The sequence below is a fragment of the Trachurus japonicus genome, chromosome 13 (genome assembly GCF_045865225.1).
Source record: "Trachurus japonicus isolate A0001 chromosome 13, Traja_1.0".
Classification (NCBI taxonomy): Eukaryota; Metazoa; Chordata; class Actinopteri; order Carangiformes; family Carangidae; genus Trachurus; species Trachurus japonicus.
This window is the reverse complement of record NC_140919.1, coordinates 14,092,266-14,119,602: the sequence shown is the minus strand read 5'-3', so window position 1 is coordinate 14,119,602 and position 27,337 is coordinate 14,092,266. Positions and strand designations below refer to the sequence as shown.

General features: G+C 43.5%; 1 protein-coding gene across 4 annotated transcripts in view; it reads left to right on the top strand.

Moving 5' to 3' along the window:
* sik3 (SIK family kinase 3) overlaps positions 1 to 27,337 on the top strand; it is a 46,315-nt gene that overhangs the window by 16,629 nt on the left and 2,349 nt on the right. Inside the window, exons 5-25 of one of the 4 annotated variants that reach the window (XM_085794885.1) lie at positions 737 to 861; positions 1,600 to 1,723; positions 2,280 to 2,398; positions 3,444 to 3,554; positions 4,018 to 4,152; positions 5,727 to 5,807; positions 7,634 to 7,743; positions 8,828 to 8,984; positions 9,135 to 9,284; positions 9,420 to 9,493; positions 11,109 to 11,243; positions 13,762 to 13,903; positions 17,993 to 18,112; positions 18,869 to 18,927; positions 19,133 to 19,242; positions 20,364 to 20,533; positions 21,588 to 21,718; positions 23,021 to 23,856; positions 24,998 to 25,152; positions 25,612 to 25,741; positions 25,847 to 25,973. In XM_085794885.1, coding sequence (XP_085651011.1) covers positions 737 to 861; positions 1,600 to 1,723; positions 2,280 to 2,398; positions 3,444 to 3,554; positions 4,018 to 4,152; positions 5,727 to 5,807; positions 7,634 to 7,743; positions 8,828 to 8,984; positions 9,135 to 9,284; positions 9,420 to 9,493; positions 11,109 to 11,243; positions 13,762 to 13,903; positions 17,993 to 18,112; positions 18,869 to 18,927; positions 19,133 to 19,242; positions 20,364 to 20,533; positions 21,588 to 21,718; positions 23,021 to 23,856; positions 24,998 to 25,152; positions 25,612 to 25,741; positions 25,847 to 25,968 — 3,296 coding nt within the window. In that variant the 3' untranslated portion in view covers positions 25,969 to 25,973. The remainder of the gene's footprint in view (positions 1 to 736; positions 862 to 1,599; positions 1,724 to 2,279; positions 2,399 to 3,443; positions 3,555 to 4,017; positions 4,153 to 5,726; positions 5,808 to 7,633; positions 7,744 to 8,827; positions 8,985 to 9,134; positions 9,285 to 9,419; positions 9,494 to 11,108; positions 11,244 to 13,761; positions 13,904 to 17,992; positions 18,113 to 18,868; positions 18,928 to 19,132; positions 19,243 to 20,363; positions 20,534 to 21,587; positions 21,719 to 23,020; positions 23,857 to 24,997; positions 25,153 to 25,611; positions 25,742 to 25,846; positions 25,974 to 27,337) is intronic. The other 3 variants (XM_085794886.1, XM_085794888.1, XM_085794889.1) reach the window with 3 other exon arrangements.

Genomic DNA, 27,337 nt, shown 5'->3' with positions numbered 1-27,337 from the left:
AAAAACACACACAAAAAAACATCCAAATACCTCCATGATGCTCGTATGTAATGTCCGTCTTGTGCTGAAGCCCCAAATTGCGTAATTGTCCCGAAAAAAATTAAATAAGTCCACATTCCAAGCATGTTTGTAGCATTAGCTCTGTGTCTGTTGTCCGGTCTTCCGCTGCCAGCGCGCATGCGCAACCAGACTGAGACTCGAGTCGGTCTCAGTGCGAACCTTGCGCATGCGCGCTGGCAGCGGAAGACCGGACAACAGACACAGAGCTAATGCTACAAACATGCTTGGAATGTGGACTTATTTAATTTTTTTCGGGACAATTACGCAATTTGGGGCTTCAGCACAAGACGGACATTACATACGAGCATCATGGAGGTATTTGGATGTTTTTTTTGTGTGTGTTTTTTTTACGAAGAGCTCTGGTGTCCCTTTACAACCGTTGCCTTGAAATGCACTGCTACGCTAAGACCCCCTGTAACTCAGAGAAGGGACGGAGGACTCTGAAACTTCTTCCAGCCCTTAGTCAACATGAGGGTGAGTAGATAATGAGCGAAATATCATTCTAGGGTGAACTATCCCTTTAAAGCTTAAAGTTCTTGGTGGAGTCGATGCAGGCGAGTGTCAGCGTGTGCCGTTGGAGAATTTTTCCTAGCTTGATTAAATTTCCTCATTTACGCTGTTGAGGAAAGTGATAAGATTAAATAAACTAAATCCTCTCTCTCTCTCTATCGGTCAGATTTTGGCTTCAGCAACCTGTTTTCTCGAGGCCAGCTGTTGAAGACGTGGTGCGGCAGCCCTCCCTACGCCGCGCCAGAGCTCTTCGAGGGCAAGGAGTACGACGGACCGAAAGTAGATATATGGGTGAGTAGTAGGGGTGGGAGAAAAAAATCAATTCACATAAGTATTGCAATTATTTTTTTTTGACGATTTTTATTTTCAAAAATCGATTTTTTAAATGTTGTGCAATGTGCATTTGTTCGCCTTTTTTACATACAGAGAGTCCAGGTTTTGAAAAGGGTTTAAGTTTACTTTATAATGGAGTATGTTCATTTATAGGCTCCTACAGTATTTGTGTGCAGATAAATGTTAAAATGTAGCAGTTTACCTCAGTCTGTATCTCATTTTGTCAGAAAGGTTTCAGAAGCCCGTTTTTTCTATACTCTTTTATTTTTGTCTCTTTTATGCAGTCCAGGCTTTTGAAAAGAGAGTAAACATATATTTCTGCTGGATAGATCTTAAAAACTGACTTGTGTGTATTTTTGGGGGAAATATGGTTCCTGGAATAATCTGTAGACAATCATAATCATTCAACTGTTTCACTGGTATTAAAAAGGCAGACTAAAAATCGACGCGAAAATCGGTAATATCGTAGAATCGCAATTTAAATCGAATCGGCATCCAAAAAATCGTAGAAGAATCGAATCGGGAGAAAAGCGCATCAACCGTCCCAGCCCTAGTGAGTAGATTGTTAGGTATGCAGCGCGGCCATGGCTGAACATTTCCAGAAAGAAAGAAATAAAGGAGGAGGAATCCTGAATGAGCTCACCTCTGTATAAAAACCCATGAACTCATAGTTTTTGTTTCCTGTTTCTCGTACAGAGCTTAGGTGTGGTGTTGTACGTTTTGGTGTGTGGCGCCCTGCCTTTCGACGGCAGCACTCTACAAAACCTGCGGGCACGCGTCCTCAGCGGAAAGTTTCGTATCCCCTTCTTCATGTCCACAGGTGAGACAGCTCCGACTCCCTCTGTCTGAAAGAAAAAAGACTGTAATGTGTTATTGCTTGAATTTGATTTTTTAAAAATATATTTGAGTCCAAAAGCATCAAGATTTCACTTTGGGAGGAGGAAAATAAGAAGGAATCAATAATTGAAACCACTCCTGCAAAAAAAATTACACAGTCGAGTTACCATGTAGAGAAACAGTGCAGTGGGTTAAATGTTGAGGTTTTTAGTTTTGACATCAAATGAGATCAGGATAAGTTGTAACCAGTAGCAACAACTGTTCTCTGTAGTCGTTTCTGTCTTTTTCAGTTTTTTTAAAGCTTGCATTTGAGTCTAGAAGGGGCAAGTATCATTAAAAGATGTTGAGTGGAAGTGACCTTTTGAAATGCAGACAAGCTGCAGTATGTTTTCATTATGAAGTGGACAGAAGTACCATAATGAAGAAGAAGAAGAAGAGGAAAGAAAAAGGGAGGGAAGCAAAGCGGGGAAAATAAAATGCTGTTTTCCAAACTGTTAATGTTTCAAGTTGTATGAATGCATGTGTATGTTTTGTCGCAGACTGTGAGTACTTGATCAGACACATGTTGGTCCTGGAGCCCAGCAGACGGTTGACCATGGAGCAGATTTGTAAGAACAAGTGGATGAGACAAGGAGACCCCGACCCAGACTTTGACAGGGTGAGACCCTCCTCTTGAAGCATCTTCACTCAGATCGATGCACTGAACACTCACCTAAAGAAAAGATGCCCGATTTTCCCTTTCAGTGGGAATAAACACTACTTTGTCACATAAATGTGCCATTTTGTCCATATTACAGCATACAGCTCTGTCCTAGATATATATACAGTATACCGAGTATCATTAGGAATATTATATCCAAAAATTTCACCCATGGCTCTTAAAACCCCCTCCCAAAATGACTGTATTTTCATACATGACCAAAATATATGAGAATGGTTGGCATTCAGTTGCCCACAATTTCTCCAACAATATTGTTGTTGGCCTAATTGTTTTTTGGTGTAATAAAAAATGTGTTAATTTTTATTTATTATTTTTTTTAAGAGCTTGTAGATGTATGTTGGGTCTTAAATATGGATTGCCAATCACTCCCAGATAACTCGATATTGAATTATTTTTCCCATTTCACTGTTATATACACTGTATTTCTTCCCTGTTGCTTCGATAAATCTTTGTACACTTTGGAGACAATTCTCGAAGGAGTTTGCTTAAATGCACCCGTCAACACCTCAATCACATCATTCCCTTCCAATGAGATTTCCTTCTTAATGTCTGTCTCATAAAAGTGTCTTAATTGAAGATATCTGTAATACAGATATCTTCAATTAAGACACTTTTATGATTAATCAATTAAAAACACTGAAAAGGTATACAGTTTATACCTTTTCAGTGTTTTTAATTGATTAATCGCTCCAGTTCTGTCTGTCTGCTGTATATTTTTTTTGTTTTGCTTTACATAGAGTACAAAAATGACTCACATGTTACATTTACAAAATATTATTCCTCGCAAAATAAGATGCGAGGTGACAAGCCAGCCTGCAGTTAGCTTAGCACAAAGACTGGAGCTCTGTCCACCTACCAGCAGCACCCCTAAAGCTCACTCATTAACATGTTGTGTCTAATTTCACACGACAGTTTGCCGCTACCACCCACTCCTCATCTCTTCCTCTTCTCCTTCTCCTCCTCGTTTCCTCTCCCTATCCAGTTGATAGCAGAGTGTGAGCAGGTGAAGACGGAGCGAGACACGGAGCTCATCAACGAGCAGGTGCTGATAGCCATGTCAGAGATGGGCCTGGACCGAGAGCGCACACTTCAGGTTGGGACACGGCGCGACACCTTTCCTCCTTTTTTTTTTTGGTCAGAAAGTCATGTCAAAGAATTAGTTTAATTTTCACTTCATTTATTTGTTTATTTGTAACGGGACTCTGCATATTCATGAACGTACAATACACCAGATTTAGCTCTAAGGCTACCCTAATTTCCATCTGCAGTCCCACAGTTCACACAAAAACAACATTAGACAAGGACGAGAACAAGAACAAAGCATAACATGGTACAAATACCATATCACAATATATACAATATATCACACAGTAGCTTCAGTCAAAAGGAGCAAGGAGTAGTAGTAAAGTTTAAGTGCATTTAATCAACAAAGGTGTCGTATAGCAGCGCTGTTAAGATTCGTTAAAGTGCATCTGTTATAAAGTGCTGTTTTTTAAATATCTAATATATCTAATAATATCTAATATCCTCTTTTCTTTTCTTTCTCCCCCCCGCAGTCCCTACAAACCGATGCATATGATCACTACAGTGCCATCTACAGTCTACTGGCTGACCGCCTCAAGAAACACAAGACCCTGCGTGTCGCTCAGCCCACGCCACGCCCCATTAGCTATCCCCTTAATGCTGTACAGGTGAGTCACCGTTCTTTGGTTGTTGTTTTTTTTTATTTTTTAGTATTACATGATAAAGCTGACGTGTCCCGCTTTGACACAGTTGTGATAGTAGTGCGGAGGAGACTTTGTCTTTTTCTTTCCTGTGTGACTGTAACCACACTCACTAGTGCCACAGTGAGTCACAGCATTGTCTCAACACTCCCTGAAGTTTACTGATGAATCATGTGTTTCATCTGTTTGAATTGTGTGGATGTGTGGATTTATTTTTTCCTGTACAAGTCAGTTTCATAGTGGATCACAGTGGGTGGGACACTTGGTTTTGTCCCTGTCACTGGTGTCACATTTTTTTTTTGCTATGACATGTATTTTTGCAATGCAGTCATTTCTATGATTAAACACACACTCACACACACTTTATTTGGTTTTTAGCACACACCTACAAGGGAGATCTTCTTCTTCCCACTTGCACTGATGAGTTATGTCACACCCACAGGTTGCACCCATGCAGCAGTAGGCTCGCTCAACGTCATGTGACGGCTCAACAGTTTAAAACAATGCAAAAACGGATGGTTGGAATTTTTTTTTACCAGTGCCGCAGAACGACAACGTCACGTGACCTGTACAAATAAAAAACCAAAAAGAAAAACCCACAGGAGTAGACAGAGGCGGCTGCAGTTTTCTGAGTCAGGCGCTGCGGTTGCTCTCCTCCAGCTGGGAACCACCTCTGTGACGACAGAAGTTTGCACTAATAGGCTTAGGGCTTCACTCACAGGCATGATGACATTTGCTATTGGTTTTTTTTATTCTGTATTGTGTTGTGTTCATCTCTTGCAAATGGGATACAGCTTAATTTGAGCCACTCACGGCTCATTATAGCTTTAGTTTTCATCTATAGTTTTAGTTTATTGTGAGCGCTTAGTCGTATTTTTCAACTCTCATTTGAGGTCACATGGCTTCTGTTTGTGTAATCCAGAGAGCAGGGTTTACCCGCAGTGCTGTATTGCTTTCTCTCCGTAGCTTTCAGTATGTGGGTTAGGTGTCAGATATAAAAGGTTACATCAGCTTTCACTTTCTGCCAAGGTGAAAATTCTTATAAGCGTCATGTAGTTCCCAGTTCAGCTGGTTTGTTTGTGGTCTTTCAGATCACAAATGATGTGGCACTTTTAAATCAAAACGCCCACCTTTTATTTTCAAGCTCTCATGCTACCGTATTGATAAGTAGAGCTCCTATAATGATAATGATTATGAAAAAAATTATACAGGTCGATTTGTGAAAGTTTTAAAGAACAGTGGATTCATTGAAGGCGCCTTTTTGGACCGATTTTCTTCGCTCTCTTTGTGCATTTGGCTTTTTTCTTTGATGCTCTCCACTGAAGAGAAGAGGAGGAGGTTTCATGTGACTGTTTGATCAGCCGGACCTACAGTAGTCATCTTGTCTGTGCACTGAATGGAGTTGATTGGCATTAACCCACATCTGCCAATCCCCGCTGCACTAAGGAGATTGGTAGAAAATCAGTGCAATCCTCACATGACCTGTTTGACCCGTGTTTGTGTGTGTGTGTCTCTCTCTGTCCATGTGTGTGCGTGCCCAGCAGACAGATCCACAGGGTAATCCTGTTAGCATGACCGTTCCCCACGTCCAGCTCATCAACCCAGAGAACCAGATCGTTGAGGTGAGTCGACGATGGCGGCGTCCACCTGCCGGTTGCGTCAGCCTGGCAGCTTGTCGAACCAGCGATCTCGCCCGATCAGAAAGCTAGGATCAATTAATTAGTTCGTTAAAGTTGAAATCACAACTATTGAGTCTGACTTTACCTAAAACTTTCCTCTGGTATTAGTTAAAGCAGAAGTAAGCGAGCCGATCGTTTTGGCTAACTTCTTGTCAGCCGATGGAGTTAGCAGTCCCCGCCCTCGTCCCTACGTCACCACATTCACGCGCATCCCTTGGCTGCACACACAGAGAGGCTTACAGCAGAGCAGAGTGACTGACAGACCCGTGTTTCGGACCAAACACTCTATATAAGTGATTGCCGTCTGAAGATATAACTATTTAAGACTTATATTAACACAAATATTCCGCTTACTTCTGCTTTAAGAAAAAAACAAATCTGCAGCACTTCTTTCCAGCATAAATCAGTCATCACAATAAGATCTTGGCTTCATTTATTCGATGACTTGCATGTTTGTAGTCGCCGGCTGTGGAAACCGACCAGACGCACGGTTCGTCGTCACACATGCGTTTACACAAAATGACTCACAAACTGTGAAGACACAACACGGGAACACATCTGATCACTGCAGCAGGGAGACCTAGAGTTTGAAGCACAGATCTAAAACTATTATATTATAGTGTTACACACAGACACACACACACAAACACACCAGAGAAATAAAAAAACACGCTGGATAATAGAAGCGGAAGTGAAGCTCGCTATGGGACCTCAATTTGGAAAAAAATCCATGTAAGTGAATCGGAGTCAAAATTTTATTTGGTGATCCGATTGAATTGTGTCATTAGAAAAATATATGACCTTAACCTTTTTTTTTTTGAAAAATATTTTTATTGTATTTTCTCAAAACACAAAACACACAGAAGTGCTCAGACATGACAGAAAAGAGGAGGAAAAAAAGCTGCACAATGTGGGCATGTGGGTACAGTAAATAGAAAATCATTATGGAAATAAAAAGAAATGACAGACACAATGTTTTAAAAAGGTTAAGGTCGATAGGGAGGGCCCTATCGACCTTAACCTTTTTAAAACATGTGTTTCATGCCAAAAAATGAGCAGTAAAACGGCAATGCAAGAATGTATTTTGTGTGCAGACCGCTCTATGGACTACGGTAACAGGAAGTAGAGTAGTTGACACGGGAAAGGGCGCCATGTGGTGTGTGACGTCACCTACACCACTTGTAGTCTTTCTGGTTACGGATTTTTCTGAATTTTATTTTACAATAGTTTTAGAACAAACTGCTGATTTCTCGGCATGAAACGCAATGTTTTAGATAAGTTAAGGTCATATGTTTTTCTCATGACACAATTCAGTCGGATCACGAAATGAAATTTTTACTCCCGTTCACTTACATGGAGATTTTTTCTGAGTTGAGGTCCCGTGGCCATTTAACGTGCAGCGTCGGTCGCCACTGTCACGTGATATTGTCAACAGACCAGAGATTTATAAACAGAAACAGACATGTGGTGTTAAACTTATGGGTAATAAAAACCACGTTGACGTTGTTCAATGATAAACCGAGCGGCAGACGCTTGAGGAAGTAACAGTAACTGGTATATTATTATTGTGCATCTGCTCTGACCTGATTAGGAAGTGGTGGCCGCCACAACTAAATGTATATAGTGGAAATATTACATTTTATTATTATATTATATCCAAAATATGAATACAAAAAGAACATGTTCTCCTTTGATGCACTGCCTGCATTACATAGTTGCATTCTGCCGTCTTTAATGACCATATACATGTGCGTGTGTTTGTTGTGTAGCCGGACGGCAGCATGGCACTGGACAGTGATGAAGGCGAGGAGCCGTCTCCCGAGGCCATGGCTCGCTACCTGTCGATGAGGCGGCACACCGTGGGGGTACCAGACCAAAGGTAAACACACAAACACACAACTCTCCACTCTGCATTGAGGTGTTGCTTCCGTTGTTGCTGCAGTTTCATCATTAGTAATAAAACTAAATCTGTAACTATCAGCTAACTATCGCTGTCAGGGAAGTGTTTGTGAAAACCGTGTGACAGTCAGGTGTTTGTCTTGTGTGTATGAAGAAATCACATTGGTACTTTTCTGTCGGCCGTGAGCACGGAGAGTACGAGATGAGCAAACAGATAAAAGGCTGAAACCAGCTGGCTGTCAGTTTGTTGGTACAGGGATCGAGGAGTGCAGGGTTATTTAAGGTGCATTTAACTAATCTAACCCAAACAAGGCGTCATCCAGTGTCAGAGCACCAGTTTGCACGGACGACTTTAAAGCAGATGTGCGTCTCTGTGGCTGGAGTCAAATTGTGAAATTCTCAATGTAATGATTTGAAGACCTGTACAAATATATTACTATTCAAGAAAATGCTAAAAGAATTAACAATCAGATATTATGACAAAAGTAATTAATGACTCACAAACTGTTTTTTATTATTGCAAAAAGGTCAGATGAAACTGTTATGTTCACTATATTGACTGTTGCTCAGTGACTGACAGATTATTTCAGAATAATTATGTATTGAGTGAGGGGCAGGCAATATATATTGTATCTTCTCCCTGTTCCTTTCCAATCAGGGAATAAGAAAGTGTTGTGTTTTGCTATGTTTAGTGTTAAAGGGATAGTTCAACATTTTGGCAAATTGGCCCATTGCCGTAATCCCTATAGTTTTAGGAGTAGGTTCGTTACCTTTAATTGTCGGTGCAAGATGTTTTTAGAACGGCGGAGCAGAGCCACGAGCTGGTCAGAGCTACGCTACGGAAGCTAATGGGATTTCTTGGTTTCCCTCATCAAACTCATCAAATACACAATCCAACAACTCTACAACGCTCTGGTGGACAAGTTGTGACCTGCACATTCACCACGCTATGAGATAATAACAGAACGCAACGAGTTGTGTTGTGAAATTACCTTGGCTCGAACAAATAAAAAGAAAGTCCTGGCACCACTGACTGTTGTTGTCTCCCCCTCCCTCCACCACAGGACGGAGATGCAGGAGGACCTCCAGAAACTGCCACCTGGATTTGCACGCGGTGCAGCGCCCCAGCCTCCTTTCCCCCCACTGGCCCCGACCATGGGCCAAATGCACACTCTCATGCCCACGCAGAGCCTGCAGCCCACGCAGCAGCTGGAGTACAAGGTACACCCAGTTGTTCAGTTGACAATTAGATAGATGGATCTAAATATCAACTTTATTGTAAACAACAAGGCGATTCGTTCTATTGATTTATTTTTGTTTGTTTGTTTCCTGCTCCGATCTGACCTCTTTGTGTTTGCCGACCCTTAACAGGAGCAGTCGTTGCTGCAGCCGCCGACTCTGCAACTGCTCAACGGCATGGGCCCTCTGGGGCGAAGAGCTTCCGACGGCGGGGCCAACATCCAACTACACGCTCAGCTCCTCAAGAGACCCCGGGGGCCCTCGCCACTTGTCGCCAGCCCGGTGAGTATGGGTGTTTTTATCGCAGAGGATCTGGTCCTCTGTTATGTGTATAAATATATATATAAAAAACAAAAACGTTCCCCATCATGTGAAAGACGTCGGAGAGCTGATCAGTGAACTCTTTGCCTCTCTCAGCACCCTATCCCTGCAGTAGCTCCGGTGGATGAGGAGGGTTCGGACGGAGAGCCAGACCAAGAGGCGGTACAGAGGTAACCCACGGTGACAGTTTTCGGTGGTGGGATGCACTAAACGGAGGCGCTGCCTGAACTGGACACTGCGGAGGCGCCCGTAGCCTGTGACAGTAGATCGATAGGTTTCTTAATGGACATTGAGTTAAACATTTAGCCCCTCAGTGCACACAACACTATGTAAACAAACCTTTGACTGGCCAGTGACATACTCAGATGATTTGAACCAACATATTTAAAGGGACAGTTCAACATTTTGGCAAATTGACCCATTGCCATAATCCCTATAGCCATAGCAGTAGGTTCGTTACCTTTAATTGTCGGTGCAAGCTATTTTTAGAACGGTGGAGCAGAGCCGCGAGTTGCTCAGAGCTACGCTACGGAGGCTAATGGGATTTCTTGGTTTCCCTCATCAAACTCATCAAATACACAATCCAACAACTCCAAAACGCTCTGGTGGACAAGTTGTGACCTGCGCATTCACCACACTATGAGATAATAACAGAACGTTACCAGACAGAGTTGTTTTAGAGGTAAATTCATGTAAAACTGCTGATGCGCGTTCCTGTCGGAGGCAGTTTTACGGCAAGCAGTCTCTGTATTTACCTCGAAAACAACAAAATGTTTTGTTATTATCTCATAGCGTGGTGAATGTGCAGGTCACAACTGGTCCACCAGAGCGTTTTGGAGTTGTTGGATTGTGTATTTGATGAGTTTGATGAGGGAAACCAAGAAATCCCATGAGCCTCCGTAGCGTAGCTCTGAGCAGCTCGCGGCTCTGCTCCGCCGTTCTAAAAATAGCTTGCACCGACAATTAAAGGTAACAAACCTACTGCTATGACTATAGGGATTATGGCAATGGGTGCCAAAATGTTGGAATATCCCTTTAAAAACTAAAGCTCTGCACTGGACCATGTTTATGCAGGAATTTATAAATGGTTTGTCAAAGATCAGGTGGGAGTTTGGACCCAGACGTCCAGGTTAGGGGTTTTCCCAGCCGGTCCCGTTCAGACAGCAGCCTCTGTAACTTCGCTGGTGTCCTGGGTTGCTGGGAGTGAGTGCCTCGAGGCTGCTCTGCTTTTTTTTTTTTTTTTTTTTCCCACGGGAGGTGGCCACTGTGCTGTGGTGCTTTTCCCATCTCTCCTCCTCTCTCTCTCCATCGCGCAAGCAAGTGCCTTCTGCCACAATTCCAAACTTGAGTCTGCCAAACCCCGCCCTCCTATCGCTCAAACTCCTTTGGCCAAGAACTACTTTTTCCTCTCTCATTTCAGTAAGTGCCAAAATTATCCTCCCCGACTTTCTCACTCTTTCTCACACAGCTTTGCTAACTCTGAAGCTTTTTGCAAAACCAGTGATGACAAATGGCAACCAGTCCAGTCCTCCAATTGGAAGCTGGGGGCTGTGGGACACCCATAATAAGCTTTAACATCCATCTGTGGTGTAACTTTTTACTTTTGTTTTTTTTTTCTGATTGGCTAAGATGATATGATTGATGGCACCCATTGGCCGAGGTGGGAAGGGGTGGGCTTACCCCCCCACCCCCCCGTCTCCATTAGCCAATGAGGACAGAGAGCTGACCAGCGCTTCCTGTCTCCCACCCTCACCCCCCCGTCCTCCCCCCCTCCCTGCGGCCCAGGTACCTGGCGAACCGCTCCAAGCGGCACACGACGCACGCGCTCACGAGCACATCGCATGGCGAGCCCTCGGCAGAGTCACAGCGGCCCCAGGGCCCCCGCCAGAGGGGGGGCTGGGCCCTCGACATACACACCCGGTGAGGGGACACGCCTGCTCCGAGCTGTATACGCACAAACACACACACACAAACACACACACAGACGCACCCATTAAATGAGGGGGCACAACCAAGCACAACCCTCTGTTTCTCACTCGCTCTCACACACACACACACACAGCTGAATAAAGTGCTTACTTCAGGTGAAAGTCGTGCACCTTCTTAAAAGAATAGTTCACCCAAAATTCAAATTGCTCTCATTATCTACTCACCCACATGTCGACTAAGGGCTGGGAGAAGTTTCAGAGTCCTCCGTGCCTTCTCTGAGTTACAGCGGGGCTTGGCCTCGCGCGATTTGCGCCGGCGTCAGTAATCGCACTGACGCCGGCGCAAATCTCGCGAGATTTGGACGAACCTGGAAGAGGAGCTTCCGTTACAAACAAGCTTGAAATATAGACTTATTTAATTTTTTTCGGAACAATTTTGCATTTCGGGGCTTCAATACAAGACGGACATTACATACGAGCAGCATGGAGGTATTTGGATGTTTTTTGGTGTGTCTCTTTGTTACGAAGACAGTTGGTATCCATTTGCAACCGTTATATTGACATGCAGTGATACACAGAGACCCCGCTGTAACTCAGAGAAGCCACGGATAACTCTGAAAATTCTCCCAGCCTTTAGTCGACATGAGGGTGAGTAGATAATGAGTGAAATTTCAATTTTGAGTGAACAATTTGCTTAAAAAGGGAAGGATGTTTTTGTGAGGTGGCGGTCGGGCGGTCGGTTGGAGGCGGTGGGTGTGACATCCCTCCACCTCGCCAGTAAAAACTCTGATTCAAAACAACAACTTCTTCCTACAAACCTGGAAAGAGCAGGCGTGTGACAGGTTCATGTCAAAGATTTATCTTTCTCTCCAATAGAGGCCATGTTTATTTGTGTTCTTTTTTGTGTTATCCATGTTGTTATTCCAGCCTCATTAGTGTCATCTCCCCTCTGCTCAGTTCTTTTAAAGGACAACTCCAGGCAAATTCAAACTGAGGCTATAGTTTCCTAATAATTTAGGTCTAAAAGAATGAAGTTTGATGATGATTTTCTTTTTGATGTCTCCTGTTATGCAGTAGTTGTGCCACAGCAGCGTATAATTGGAGCAGACCGATCTTACGCTGTTTAGGCTGTTTACATCCCACAAAATTGCAATGTTTGATTGATTTTGATTGATTGAAATGTTTATTTCGAATATGAAAAAGGAAATTAAAAAAAGAGAATAAGACAAAATATTTAAACATGAGATATAGAAATACATATTCAAAAAGGAGTGAGAAGAAGTAAAACTTATAAACTCACTCCCCCTCTTCTTAAAGAATGAATAACTACCTAAACCTGTCTTATGTTACAAAAACATGAATATAATTTACATATACACCTAGTACAGAAATTATACATATATTACATACATAAATATATCTACACATATCCACATATACATACATAAATACCCACATACACATGCATACACATACACGTTTTCACAGACAGATGGTCAGATGGCTGTTCAAACATACACCGAGGGATTTGTATACTTCAAGAAAAGACGACATGTTTGTAAACGGAGCTGTAATACAACGTCCCGCGAGTCTAAGATCCGTCCGCTCCCATTACACGCTGCTGTGGCGCAGCGAGGACAGACAGAGCTACTGCATAACAGGAGACATTAAAAAGAAAATCTTCAGATTCCTTCGTTTAGACCTAAAATATTAGGAAACTACAGCCCCAGGTTGATTTTACCTGGACTTGTCCTTTAAGCTGGGTGCACTTTTATTATCTAGTAGACACAGTTGGTGAACAAGACCTGTTTACTAAAATAGGGTTTGAAATAAGTAAAGTTGTGCTGCTTGTTAAAGGAGGCATGCTCCTTCTTAAGATGGGACCTATGTGTAAAGCTAGAAGGCTCTCTTTGTTCACGGAGAACTTTTTGGACTCGAGTGATGCTAGCTGAACCGTTTTTATTGATTAAAAAATGTCGTTCTTGATCCAAATGACAGCTGCCAGCTGAGCATCTCGTCCAGTAATTTAGTTTTCTATGAAGCACGTAGTTGTTGCTGCTCCTGTTGTTGTTGTTCTTCGTGCGCATTTTAATCAACGGTGAAAACCTTTTAAGCATTGCACAGAGCCCGTCATCAATGGTAAGTTTTAAGGACTTAACTTAAACTGATGCTCATTTTGTCATGGTAGAGAACATAATCGTTTTAAAGACATGGATTCATTTATTATCATTATTATTAGTTTTGTTTCCTACACGTCAAATGTTTTACTGATTCTTGTGTGATATTTAAGTTTGTTTTAAGTTTGAGAAGCTCATGCCTGTCGTGTGTTTGTGTCTCGTGTGTCTGTGTTATGTCACGTCTTGGTCCCTGTATGTGTGTGTGTGTGTGTGTGTGTGTGTGTGTGTGTGTGCATGTGTATTTGTGTGCATCTGTGTTTGCTCCCTGTGGTGGTCCTCCCTCCTCCTCCTCCCTCCTCCCTCCTCCTCCTCCTTCCTCCTCCCCCTCCTCAGATCCAGCTACAAGGATTGCAACACCCTTCATCTCCCAATGGAGCGCTTCTCACCTGTCAGACGGTTCTCAGACGGCGCGGCCACCATCCAGGCCTTCAAGGCTCATCTAGAAAACAGCAGCCTCATTAAGCAACTCAAGCAGGTACATCATCATCATCATCATCATCATCATCGCTCTACTCAGTATCCTCAGACCTCCCCGGGGGAAAACATCAACAAGTTATTAGCTAATCAAGCAGCTGGAAGTAATGAAGCAGGAATTTATCCTCTGTAAACAGAAAACATCGGCTCAACAGTCACTGGGGTTGTGCTGCTGTTAGATGTGTTTGGTACACACAAGTTTAGGCCTGTATATCTTTAGATTTCAACATTATAACAGCAACGGGCATTTATTTTTTCTTGCTTGTGTCATTGTCTGTCGGAGAAACTAAAGAGGCTTTCACACCTCCATCATTTGGTGCAGACTTTTAGACTTTTTGATCCGAAACAAACTTTGGTCTGACCAAAAGAGGTTGTCTCGTCTCCGTCCAGACTTTTGCAGTGTGAAAGCTTTTCTTTTTTTGTGATGGTTCAGACTTTCTGACCTTTAAAGGGATAGTTCAACATTTTGGCAAATCAGCCCATTGCCATAATCCCTATAGTCATAGCAGTAGGTTTTAGGGGTGGGAAAAAAAATCGATATTGCAATATATTGTTGTGCTCTCTGTCGCAATAAATAATCGATACACTGACGGCAAATATCGATATTTTGTTACAACACACATTATGGATTTACCCCGTTGTCACCATCAGTACTTTTTTTTTTTCACCGTCAGTACTTAATCTCTCCTGTCCTTTTTGTGGGGGCGCTAATCCCGTAAATGAGGGTAAAGTAGGCGTGAGTAGCGGCCGGTGAAGAAGACGAGTTAACAACAGAAGAAGAAGACCCACCGGCAAGTTTCCACCAGAGTTTCTACTCTAAAGTGTGGACCCACTTTGGCTTTTACGAAACAGATGACAGGAGAACACTGGATAAAGAATATAATCTGCTAAACTGTTTTGCGAAGGTAAAATATACAGCAACCACACAGACAGGCGTATGTGTCTCTCTCTGTGTGTGTGAGTTACAACCGTAGTTGCGGATATTATATTTCTGCAGCTTGATTTATATGATATGTCTGAGACATGAAACTCATGGACTGAGGAGTCGTCCCACTGCGCTCTGCACGTCACACCGACCATCGTGCATTTGTAGGAGGAAGTTGTAGTTGCTGTTGTTGCCATTGTTGCGGTTGTGCGCGACGTAGAGCTGCCGCTTCCACTAGCGAGTTTTTTGTTTTTTCCCCCAATCGCCCGTTCATTCAGCCTGGTGAGGGAGGGTGGGAGGGAGGGTGGGGTGGGGGGTGGCGCTGTCTTATAATGTTACAGAAAACCTGCATGTTTTTTCTCCTCATGTCCTACACTAGAGAACTTGTTCTTCTTATCACCAAAGAGGCTGCTCTCTCTCTGACAGCTGATTTTTAAATACCATGAATGGAAAGCATAAGATGCATCCAGATCTGGATGTTTCTTATTACATAAAACAAGTTGCTACTGACTTTTAAGTATCATAAAGCACTGTCCTGGTTTACATAAGACATGTTATTAATGTTCATGCACTTTAATGTCTCCAGCTGTACAGTGTTTATTCATTTGTACATTGTACGAAGTTTTGGAATAAATGCATGAGACTTTTTCCTTTTTATGGATTTTTTTTTTTTCAGTCACATATATCGTGATATATCTTTGATGAAATTTCTTGTAATTTATCGAATATCGCAGATATCGTGTATCGTGATATTATCATTATCGTGGGCCAAATATCCCTACAGTATCGAATCTTGAGTTGCCCATATCATCCCACCCCTAGTAGGTTTGTTACCTTTAATTGTCGGTGCAAGCTATTTTTAGAACGGCAGAGCAGAGATTTCTTGGTTTCCCTCATCAAATTCATCAAATACACAATCCAACAACTCCAAAGCGCTCTGGTGGACAAGTTGTGACCTGCACATTCACCACGCAATGAGATCATGACAGACAGTACATGACAGAGTTGTTTTAGAGGTAAATGCAGAGACTGCTTGCTGAAAAACTGCCCCCAACAGGAACGCACATCAGCGGTTTTGCATGAATTTACCTCTAAAACAACTCTGTCTGGTAACGTTCTGTTATTATCTCATAGCGTGGTGAATGTGCAGGTCACAACTTGTCTACAAGAGTGTTTTAGAGTTGTTGGGTTGTGTATTTGATGAGTTTGAACCAAGAAATCCCATTAGCCTCCGTAGCGTAGCTCTGAGCAGCTCACGGTTCTGCTCCGCCGTTCTAAAAATAGCTTGCATTGACAAATAAATGGAACAAACCTACTCCTAAAACTATAGGGGTTATGGCAATGGGCCAGTTTGAACTGTCCCTTTAACTGTTTACAAACCAGTCGATGTCGAGTGTAGGGGGACAAAGCGTACGTAGGTAATGAGGACAGGACGTCGATATGTCATAATAAATTCTTTATTGCACTCGCATTAATGCCGTGTAAAACCCGAACCAACAGGATTCATATGTAGCAAAAACAACGAATCTTGATTCAGACTTTGAGGCGTGAAAATGTCCGAAAGCTTTGTTTCTATGGAGAGCTGATAAGTTACCGATAAGACACCGATGACTCGACACTCACCTCACCAGCTCCCGAGATTTAAAAATTCCTCTCTGCTTCTCTCTCTGCCTTTTCACCCGCTCACAGAGCAGTGATGCAACACATTTGGCTCTGAAGGCAAAAAAAAAAAAAAAAAAGTGATACGCTGCAGCTATTCTGATGCAATTCTGACTCTCTCGGGAATACTAAACCAGGATCCTCAGCACTGCAAGTCTGCGCTGTGCAAGTCGTGGAGTTGAAGTTCTCTTACTCTTTAATGCAGCAGAAAGTTTATTAAAGCGGTCGGACCATAACGATAGGAGTAAGACCCCCTGCCGGCTCACTGCTGCCTTCTGCCTCATCATGCTTTCTCCTCTGCTCTCTGGCTCTGCTCCCCCATCAGAGCAGAAGCAGAAGCAGACGATGTTGTCAAATAAACCGATAACCAACCGTTGTGTTGTGATGCTGTTGGATTTCAAAGCAGAAATAAACAGCAGGGCAGAGCAGGGCTGGTTTGTTTTCTTTATTTGAGAATCTGAGACTTGTTGTGAAAAACGCTGACACGATTCAGACCCGCTGTGATCTGGACGCGCAGCCAGAGAGAGGGTTTCTTAAGGTGAGGTCAAACCGAGTCTTTCACCTGGGAAAACCTCAAAATACTTCTCGAGACATCACATCATTGGCAGTGACACCGCAATGAGATTACCTCACCCAGTGGGAGGCGTAGGTAGGGAGCGAGATAATCATCATGTTCGCAGTGGGTGCTTCATCTTAGGCATGCACTGACATGCTGGGATTATCTTTACTCTCCAGTGTTAAGAGGGTTAACAAGCCTAGAGGAGAGGTTAGGCACACACGACCTACACTCAGGTTAAGACCCCTGAGGAAAGTGGGTGTAAACAAGTTCACAGATGACCTCAGAGCATATTGTATTTGTTGTTGCTGATCACACGAGCTGGTAATCAACGTTGTTTTCATAAATCTGGACTTCGCAAAGCACTTAGAGACCATAGGTGCCTTAAAATCTCACTTGTATGTAGCAGGAGTTCTGTGCTTTTTATACATTTGCTGCACAATTAGTCGCATTAACTTAATTGAATGGTGTGTGCATCTTGTGTGGTTCATGCAGCTCCAGCAGCATTAGGCTAACAGTCAGCCAGCCGATGACGCATGGCGTTAAACTTTGGGTGTACCGTCGGTCCGGGAGGTTTAAAGTAGATGAAAGTGTTGCCTTTCGAAAGCTCAACGTCATAAACTCATTATGCAAAGGCAGCCAACGGTTAGTGGCAGCGGTGCCGTCGTGCCGGGGTTTACTGCAGCTGCAAGTCAGATGGGGACGGCTTACAAATCCTGTAAACAATACGCATGCCGTAGGTTTACACATTAGCGTTTAATGCTGATGAGTTGAGTGATGAGCGAGATTAGAAGAAGCCGTTCCTGATGAAGTTTAACAAACTCAGCTGCAGCATTTGATCATTTTTAGGCATCAAATCCTGCCTTTTGTTTGTTTTAGGGAATTAAAATAGCTTCCTCAGTTTATTGAACATTTGAAATCCAAATCTCTATTTTTGTGTTTTCAAATAGGAGTGTGAGCAGCTCCAGAAAATGTACGCTGCCCAGCAGGATGAGCGATTCCTGGAGCACACCCAGCAGCAGCATATCCTCTACCAGCAAGAGCAACAAATCCTCCACCAGCAAATCCAGGTACTTCACACGTCATAAAGATGTTTGCAACAGGATGGGCTGAGCTGTGCTATCCTGGCCCCCCTTTTTTTAAAGGAATAGTCCACCAAAAAACACCCTCATGCTGATGAATACTCCGGAGTAGTTTTTTATTCCTCAAAGTGCATCTGGTTTGTAGTCCAACGAAATCCTTATATGAGAGTCAATAGCGCCCGACACAAAAAGGTCCATAAAACTACACAAAAACCTTGTAATATTCCTCCACACTGCTCGTCCACTGCAATCCAAGTGTCCTGAAAGGAAATAGTCCAGAGTTTACTCAAAACAATGTCATTTAGGACATTTTTACAGCTTAAACAGTCCTGTATTGAATTTGCCTGGGGCGTGCTCTCGCGTTCACGCAATACAGAACTGTTCAGGCTGTAAAAATGTCCTAAATTACATAATTTCAAGTAAACTCTGGACTATATCCCTTCAGGACACTTGGATTGCAGTGGACGAGCAGTGTGGAGGAATATTTAAAGGTTTTTGTGTAGTTTTATGGACGTTTTTGTGTCTCGCCCTATTAATGTCATATAAAGTTTTCGAATCAGCCTCCCGGGTCTCCAGATGCACTTTGAGGAATAAAAAACTACTCCGGAGTATTCATCAATTGAATTTCATTTTTTGATGAATTATTCCTTTAGTATCAATTAAGTCAGTGTAACACAGTCTGATCCACATTAACATGTTATATCCTGAAGCTTGGAGTCTAATTAAATGTTTCTGTACCTGCAGGGTCTGTCTTTAGGCCATGGAGAGAGCCAGCCTAGTCACCTAACCCACCAGCTCCAGAGGTGAAAACACACACACACACACACACACACATACACACACGTACACACACACACACACACACACACACACATTACTCATCAGCTATTGAACGGTGAACAATGAACTTGATACCGTGGTGCAGCGCTATCGACTGAAGTGTTACATCACTGTCGTATCTCTCTCTCCTCTCCTCTCCTCTCCTACTCCTGTCCCGTCCTCCCTCAGGTTGCGTATCCAGCCCTCCAGCCCTCCGCCAACACATCCCAGCAACCACCTCTTCAGACAGCCCAATCAGAGCCCTCCGCCCGGCTCTGCAGGCATAATGCAAGGGCACGGTTAGTAATGCCATCGCTTCGAGTGCTTGATAAATAACCCAGACCGGTAACTGGTGGTGGTGGTGGTGGTGCACTTCACTGTCAGTTCTGTTTTGTTTTTCCGCGGTTCATTAAAACTAATTACATTTCTATTTATTCAGTTATGCAACGTTTTAAAAACAGACTTGAGGATTCAGAATTAGCTGGTCGGTACAGTTCACTGTTATAACTGTGTGTGTGTGACTCTTTGATTACTCACTGGCTTTTGTCATCTGTATACAAACACAGCATCTGATGTACTCTCAGTTTTTCACATTGTCTTAATGAATAATGTGCCCGAAGATGGTTTATATTGAATCATTGAGAATGTTTTTTAACTGCAAACACGGGCAGCAGGTGAACAAACACATCAGTCAGCGAGAGCATAATAACTTGTCATTCCTACATGGAGATTAAAACAGATTTTATTTGCTTATTGTCTTGTTAGCGTTACTTATGAAGGCAGCTGAGACCAAACTAGTAGTAGAAATGCAGTAACAGGAATGTAATCGCTACCTCTCCAAGACTTATGGCCCATTTCCACTACACAGTTCAGCCCTACTCGGATCGACTCGACCCGGTTCAGGTCATTTTCCATCACGGCTGAGTACTTCATAGTTCCTCCTCAACGTGGATGGGTTCATCATAGCTCGCTCTCTTTTTTTAGATCCTCTAAGACTGAAACACATTTGTATTTTATGTTAGTTTTCACATTAACCCTCTTAAATTATTGTTTCCTTTTCTTAATTTAAATAGCTGAAGAATACAAACTGTAAGGCTGTTATTCTTTACTCGAAAAATGATTTCCATTGTTTTTAGGAACACAATATCTATAAAATTTGAATGCGTAAGATCTTATAAATAGAAGGTTGGTAGGTTCACAATAGCACACTTTGTTTATTATTCTAATTACTCTTTTTTTAAGTTCGATTATGGGGTCTATGTTTGTTTTACAGTATAAACATTTCCCCAGACTTCAACACAATACGTCAGATGTGGAAATCTAATAATATAACTATTACATAAATATAAATGAGAAGAAAACATGGAGGGAAAAATGAGCGGTGGTTCCAATCTCTCCTGTCTCCTCTCTTGTTTCCCAGGAGGTCCGTCACCGGTGCAGTACCAGCACGGTGCTCCGGCGCTCTACCAGGCCCAGAGCGGCAGCCCACCTTCCACCGGCCTGCCACGGGTCGCTATGCCAACCAATCAACAAGCGCCGTCTGCCCGCCCCACCGTCCCATTGGCACAGGGTGTACCTCAACAACAGCAGGTGACCACAAGGAGCCCGTTAACAGTCGCTTACGTCTCTAGCTGTGTCCAAAATCGCCCCCAATCACGGATGTAGTGCAACTATATAGTGTGTTCGCCATTTTGTAGTGTTGTTCGAATTCTCCGTGATTAATTTCATCCACTATGTAGACGACAAAACACCCACAATTCACACAATGCGTTGTACACTACTTTCTACTCCCGTATCCCACAATGCAATGCTGTCGTGTTTTGCCACAGAAGAAGAGCAAGCTAATTAGCATGTAAGCTACGATTTCTTTAGGTTATTTACCAGTAAACTCCTCATATCAGACGCATTTGCCTTCGCTCCGTTTGCCTCGCCCGAGGAGCAGGAGTTGGGCAGCAGCATCCGAACACTAACAGGCAGCATTACATCAATCTAATAAAGAAACTGTAGTAGAATATGCAGTAAATGCGATCTTACAAGCTAAGCTAATAGCCACAGTTCACGCGACACACAACAGTAGTTGACCAAACCAAACTCCCGATATTTCAACAGTTTATTGTCCGAGGAACACAACCACACAGAATCACATCCTCAAATGTTCCCGCAAGTGTCCGGTTTTTCTTATTTTATTTTATATTTATTATTTTATATATCTTACGGTATTACGATTATCATGATTATTATGCATCAATACATTTCACAAAACTATGAATGTGTAAAATCAAATATAGTCAAAATATAATTACATTACTAATCTCTAAATATGGAACCAGTTATTAATCCCCCGGGGGAAGTGTTTGAAATATTATATAAGTCATTAATTGTCATCTATACCAATTGTTTACGTTTATTTTAATCTTTTTTTTTTATTACAAATGACACGCTAACATTAAATTCCCACCAATTCAGTGTTACGTTAGATAAATGGACCAGTATCTGTGCATCTTCCTTTACTTTAAGTAATTGTGACATCCCTAATAGGGAGTGAGTGAGTGAATGAGTGGATGATTTCGAACACAGCGTCTCTCTCTCTTATAAAAGACGATGCTGTGATCGCTAACGAATGTCGATCTTTTCCCCCGTCCAGGTGACCATTCAGGTGCAGGAGGTGGAGCTGGGAGGAGGCGGGGCTCAGAGACAGGGCGGCTTCCTGTCCACGCCAGGGGGACACAGAGTCCTCGGGAAGCAGCTGAGCGCAGACAACGCCGAGATGCACAGGTGACCCCACCCATCCCGTCACCACCACCACCATGCCCCCTCCCCCCCATGATGGCTGCACAACTCTCCCAACAATACCACTGGACTGTTTCTGTGTCGTCTCCTTCCATCTTTTTTGATTTTATTAATTTTATTTTTTAATTTTGTCATCACTCTCCATGACTCACCACCTTGAATAGACACCTGCATGCTCTATGGTGTATTTTTTTTTCTTTTTTTTTATGTTTATCATCTGTTTCTCACTGTTTTTTAACATTTCTGCCATGTGCACTGATTTGTATTTTGAAGCATCACACTGTTGCTCAGGCCAGAGAGTTTATGTGTATGTGTTTGTGCATGAGCTGCAAACAATAAGGACATTATTTTGTTACCACTATTGAAAGTTAACAAAAAAAATTCCCACATCGACTTTGCCTGAGATGACATCCGCAACAAATTCTCCGCCTCAGAGTAGCTGGGTGAGTGGTGGTTGGATGTGTGTGTTTGTTTTTTTTTAGAAGTACAGTCTGTGTAGTGGGAGTAGGACTTCAGTTTTTATCCTAATCCTCCGTAAACCAACCAGGACGGTAGGGGTGGGAATCTTTTACCATCTCACGATTCGATTTGATTCAGATTTTTGGGGCTACAATTCGATTCAAAATCGATTTTCGATTCAAAACGATTTGATTAATAATGATTTCTGCTTCAGTCCATCGGTGTGCAAAGGATCCTCATGATCTACTCCAGTCTGCTTTGCAAGACAGAATGACTAAAGTGTCTTTTTTACATTTATTGAGTTTTAAACATTTATCCATGCTTAGATGGAATTGTTGAAACTGTTGGATAAAAGCAATATCACATATTACGTAAGTAACAAAATGAAAAACGCCTCTTTATTATTATTTTTTTAAATAGTGCAGTTAAACATGCTACCTTTTTAAATTCTAAGGAAACGGAGGCCGACAGCCAGCAGATTTGTTTCATTTTTTTATTTTTTAAAATCGATTTTGGGACATTTGATATCGATTCTGAATCGTATTAAATGAGAATTGCGATTCTTATGTGAATCGATTCTTTGGCACACCCCTACAGGACGGCCTTCACTGAGAGAACAGCAAATACACTTCTCCCCCCCAAAAAAGATTCACCCTTTTGGAAGTATCCTTATCTCTTAGTGAAGACTTGAACCTGGACTCAACCTGATTGGTCGCCTGGTTGTTAGTTGTCTCGTGGTGATGATGAGGATTGGCGCCGTGTGGTTGCTGTGGGGACGGTCGGGCGCTAACTCTCCCTCTGCATTCCCTCCCTCTCATTCTCATCCAGCCGCAGCCTCGGCCGCTTCACGTCGGGCTACGACCAGGCCCAGTTCAATCCCCACCTCTTCTCCGGCGACGCCGCCATCGCAGCCGCCGCCGCCTCCCGGGGCGCCTCCGGGGTGGTGGGCTCGTTCAGCCCCTACCTGCAGGGCGCCTCGCTCAAAGTCCCCGGCCTGGACGGCGGCGGCGGCTACCAGGGCGGGGCGGTGGGCGCCGGCAGCTACGGCGCCCCGTCTACACTACAGCAGGCGCTGCTCTCGCCGACGCCGTTGGACTACCGCCCGCCGCAGCAGCACGTCACCCCCACGCTGCAGGGTCTCCTGTCCCCCCGCCACTCTCTGACGGGCCACGCGGACCCCCGGCTGCCCCCGCAGGACCTCGCCGCGCTGCTGAAGAGGCAGAGCCCGCGCTCGTGCCCCGCGCCGCCGACGCCGCCCAGCGGAGCGCCGCAGGAGTACGGAGAGATGCTGCTGCTCCACCAGCTGAGCCAGGGCGAGAGCCTGGAGCCGCCGGCGCCGCAGGGGGCCGCGGGGGGCCAGCACTACCTCCACCTGCTCCAGATCCGAACCCCGGAGGTCCAGCAGCAGCAGCAGCAGCAGCAGCAGCAGCCGCCGCAGCAGCAGCAGCAGCACGCGGCCCAGGCGCCGTGCCCCAGCTTACCTCACTCAGAGAGCATGGAGGAGGACGAGGCGCCGGCCGCATACCACCACCCGCACGAGGGGCTGCTGGCGAAGGCCCCCGAAGGTCACGAGCTCCTCGGACCACCGCGAGGAGGAACCCCGCCCTACAACTCCCCCACGCACAGGCACGGCGGCTACATAAGGAGCGCTCCGACGGCGAGAGGTGAGACCTGTTTCAGAGATTGCCGTCATGTTGCATGAGGCATTTTCTTTTTTTGAAATTATCTTTTTTATTTGGAAAAGGCAAAATTCCATTAGATACAATGATTATTAGTGGTGTGTATCTTCACTGTTCAATTCAATGACGATCCACCAGTCTACGATTCGGTTCGACGCATCACATCCTCAATTGTCTATGTTGCCACACATGGCTTTTGGATTATTTAACATAAATAGTCAGATAAATATGCTAACCTTTTATTTGCATAACATAAAATAGAAAATATAAATAAAATGCATTTCCAATATACAGCAGCTTCCTTTGAGTCTGAACACACAAAGAAAAAGAAAAGGCCGAGCTTACTTAAAGGTGCACTTAATTTCTCAGAAACAAAATATAAATCTTGGCATTGTGCTTTAAAATTAAAATAAATCACTGTCTCTGTATGCGAACAACATCATCAAACAGCCTTAGTCATTCGAGGACATAAGGAAGGATGGATGCCCTTCTGGGATTTTCTTTTACGGACCACTAATTGTTTTAGTTATGAACAATAACAAAACAAAACAGAACAGGGGAGCGCGCCACCTCAGACCATCAACAAAAGGCAGGTTAACACAAAAAGCACAAGTGCAATCAAATTAAATCAGATCTAATCACCTTGACATACTCAGATCATTTGGTTCAGATCCTTTAAAATGTTTTTTGTGTTTTTTTACTTTGAGGGATAAGGATATCTTCTCCATAACATAGATCTCATACAATATCAATCCATTCGTCAATGGTTCGGTGGTTCTACTTTTAGCTGTTTACTACTGGTGATGGATTGGAGTCAGAGAGAGTCAGTTTATTTGCCATTTGCAGAAGGAGACTGCATTGGAAAAGGATTTGCAAGAGCTCAAGCAGGAACACTTAGGACAAGAAGACAGTAGACAACATTATTAATAAAACAGTCAAGTAAACAGATACAATAAATAGAAACAGTAGAATAAAAAAGGACAATTTCCCCCCCATGGATAGGCTGACCAAGTGCAGGAGCATGATTTAACATGGGTAGAATAAGTGCACAATTTTTGTTTGTTCAGGCTACGATTTCTCTGGATTTTCACTGTAAACACTGTGAAACTTGATGTTTTCCCACCAGAACCGGAGCATGTGGAGTGCCGGCCCCAGGGTCAGGCCATGGAGGTGCCCGACCACAACGGCGTGGGCTACTCGCGAGGTCCCCAGGGTGACGCCTATAGGTCCCGTGGACAGCTACAGCGCCACCACACCATCCAGACCTGTGACGACGCCTATGTGAGTGAGAGCCAGCTTCAGATTATTCACTCGGAGCAGATTGAACACATTCTGTTATGAGCAGCTGCCGCACGGTGGAAAAAAAAAAAAGGCGATCAACAAACCGGGGCTTTACGGTATAATTTAAGCGCGATGGCGTTGGCAGGAACAATCTCACATTTGTATGGCACGTTGTAATATTTATTGGGCGTCTACTGGAGAGTATGAGAATCGCTTAATTCTTCATCACTGCCATTAGCGCTCGCTCAGTGGGACGACGGATGGCTGAGGGAAGAAAGCAAATGTTTGCACGACTGATTGAACCAAGAAGTCGCATTAATTTAGATGTTTTTGGAAGCATCAATACGCTATAAGCATATCCAATCATCCAAACACAGTCATGAGTCATCATGGCCGCTAGAAGCCGTTCATTAAAATCCACTTTTAAAGCCGTTATTCTCTCTTTTTCTCTGTGCTCAGGACCAGGCAGAGCCCATGTCTGGGATGAGCCTTTTGGCCGGGAAGGCGCTAAGCTCCGCTCGCATGTCAGACATCCTCAGCCAGACGTCGCTGACGGGAAGCCAGCAGCTGCACCAGCGGGAAGAGTCGGGTCAGTAGGAGACGTGAAATTTACCTAAAGCTCTGTATATGTGTGTGGATTTTCTTTGTATCGCTAAAAAACAAAAAAACCAACCCATCTCTGCTTGTCGTACAGTGTGTGATGTGGAAGGGGAGCTCCATGCGGCAGCCTGCTACCCCTCCTCCTGCACCAGTGACATGCTCCTCAGCTACAAGCCCCCTGACCTGCAGTACAGCATGGAGCAGGCTGGGGTCTAGCACAGGTATATACACACACACATACACATACACATACACATACACATAAAGTCACACACAAACACAAACACACAGCAAGAGTTTGTTAGTAAAAGATACACGACATTTAGCAGCTACAGTCTCTTTGGTTTTGTGCCAAGACCGACAAACAGACAGGTTCCTCTTGGCACCACATAGCGCTATAAATGACTTTGTAAAACTTATTTTTTATAGAGTTTAATCACTTACTAAACGCTTTTGACCTTGTTTTTTATGAGTTTCTCGACATTTATTACCTGGCTGACACTTAATGTGCTCATATGATCTGTTTATATTCACTCCTGTACTGATTTTTTCGTGTCCCTGTAAACACAATTAACCCTCTTGGCCCGTTCGTTCCTTGTTCTGTTTTTTTTTTTACAGCATCAATCACAGTGGCTTTTTGGCATCAGGCCAAAACCATTAAGAGTCAAAGCTTAAAGGACTTTCAAATGTTAAAATAACAACAGTTTCATTTAATTCACCCCAGAGATTTCTGTAGCTGCTTCTTCAAGATGTTTCAAGTTTAATTGGGAGTGCGGCTCAACTGCTATTTTCAGGTTCAACACAGTCAATTTAACTGAGGTCTAAAGTTTGACTTGGCTCAGTGTCAAAAATTCTCATTATGAGGCTCCTGTGATTTAGTGGCATAAAATAAAACGTAATGAATTCCCAGGGAACGTCGCAAGGAGGTTCAATGCAGTTCATTGTAATGTTTGTTAATCTTCTGCTCCACAAACGTACGACAACCATGAGGTTAAAGGCCTTTATTAGATCAGAATAGATTGGATTAGAGAAGTGGATGGACGTATATCCACAGCCTGTTACAGAACAGAAAACCCTCTGTTTCTGAAAGCCTGTAGTTTCCAGCCTGCTGACAAGTAAAATTGGTGGAGTTCCCCTTTAAAGGTGGCTGACCCAGTCCAATTCACATTATTAAGACACTTCCTTAAAGTTACCATCCCAGGCGGCTGGAGTTAGGATTTTTTTTCCGAATAGCACAACTGATAAGCAGCCACCCCCTCCGATGTTAGATTACATGACTTGTGGGAAAGTGGAGGCTCTCTGCCCTCCACACCGCTGCTGGAAACCAAACCTGCGATCAGAGTCTCAGACCTGGTGTCACAGCTCTCGTCTCTGTGGCACAGTGAATCGGCGACACAAACGCGCCCTGTAAACCGCAATCTCTTGTTTATGACAGATACGACTCCACAAATACACACATCGTAACATATATATGATGATCCATCGATCCACTGATTGATTATTAAAGGCTTCGTTGAAAACAAATGAACACAACACAGCGGAGAAGTGACCGGACTTGCAGATTTGCTAAATGACGCAATTCTTA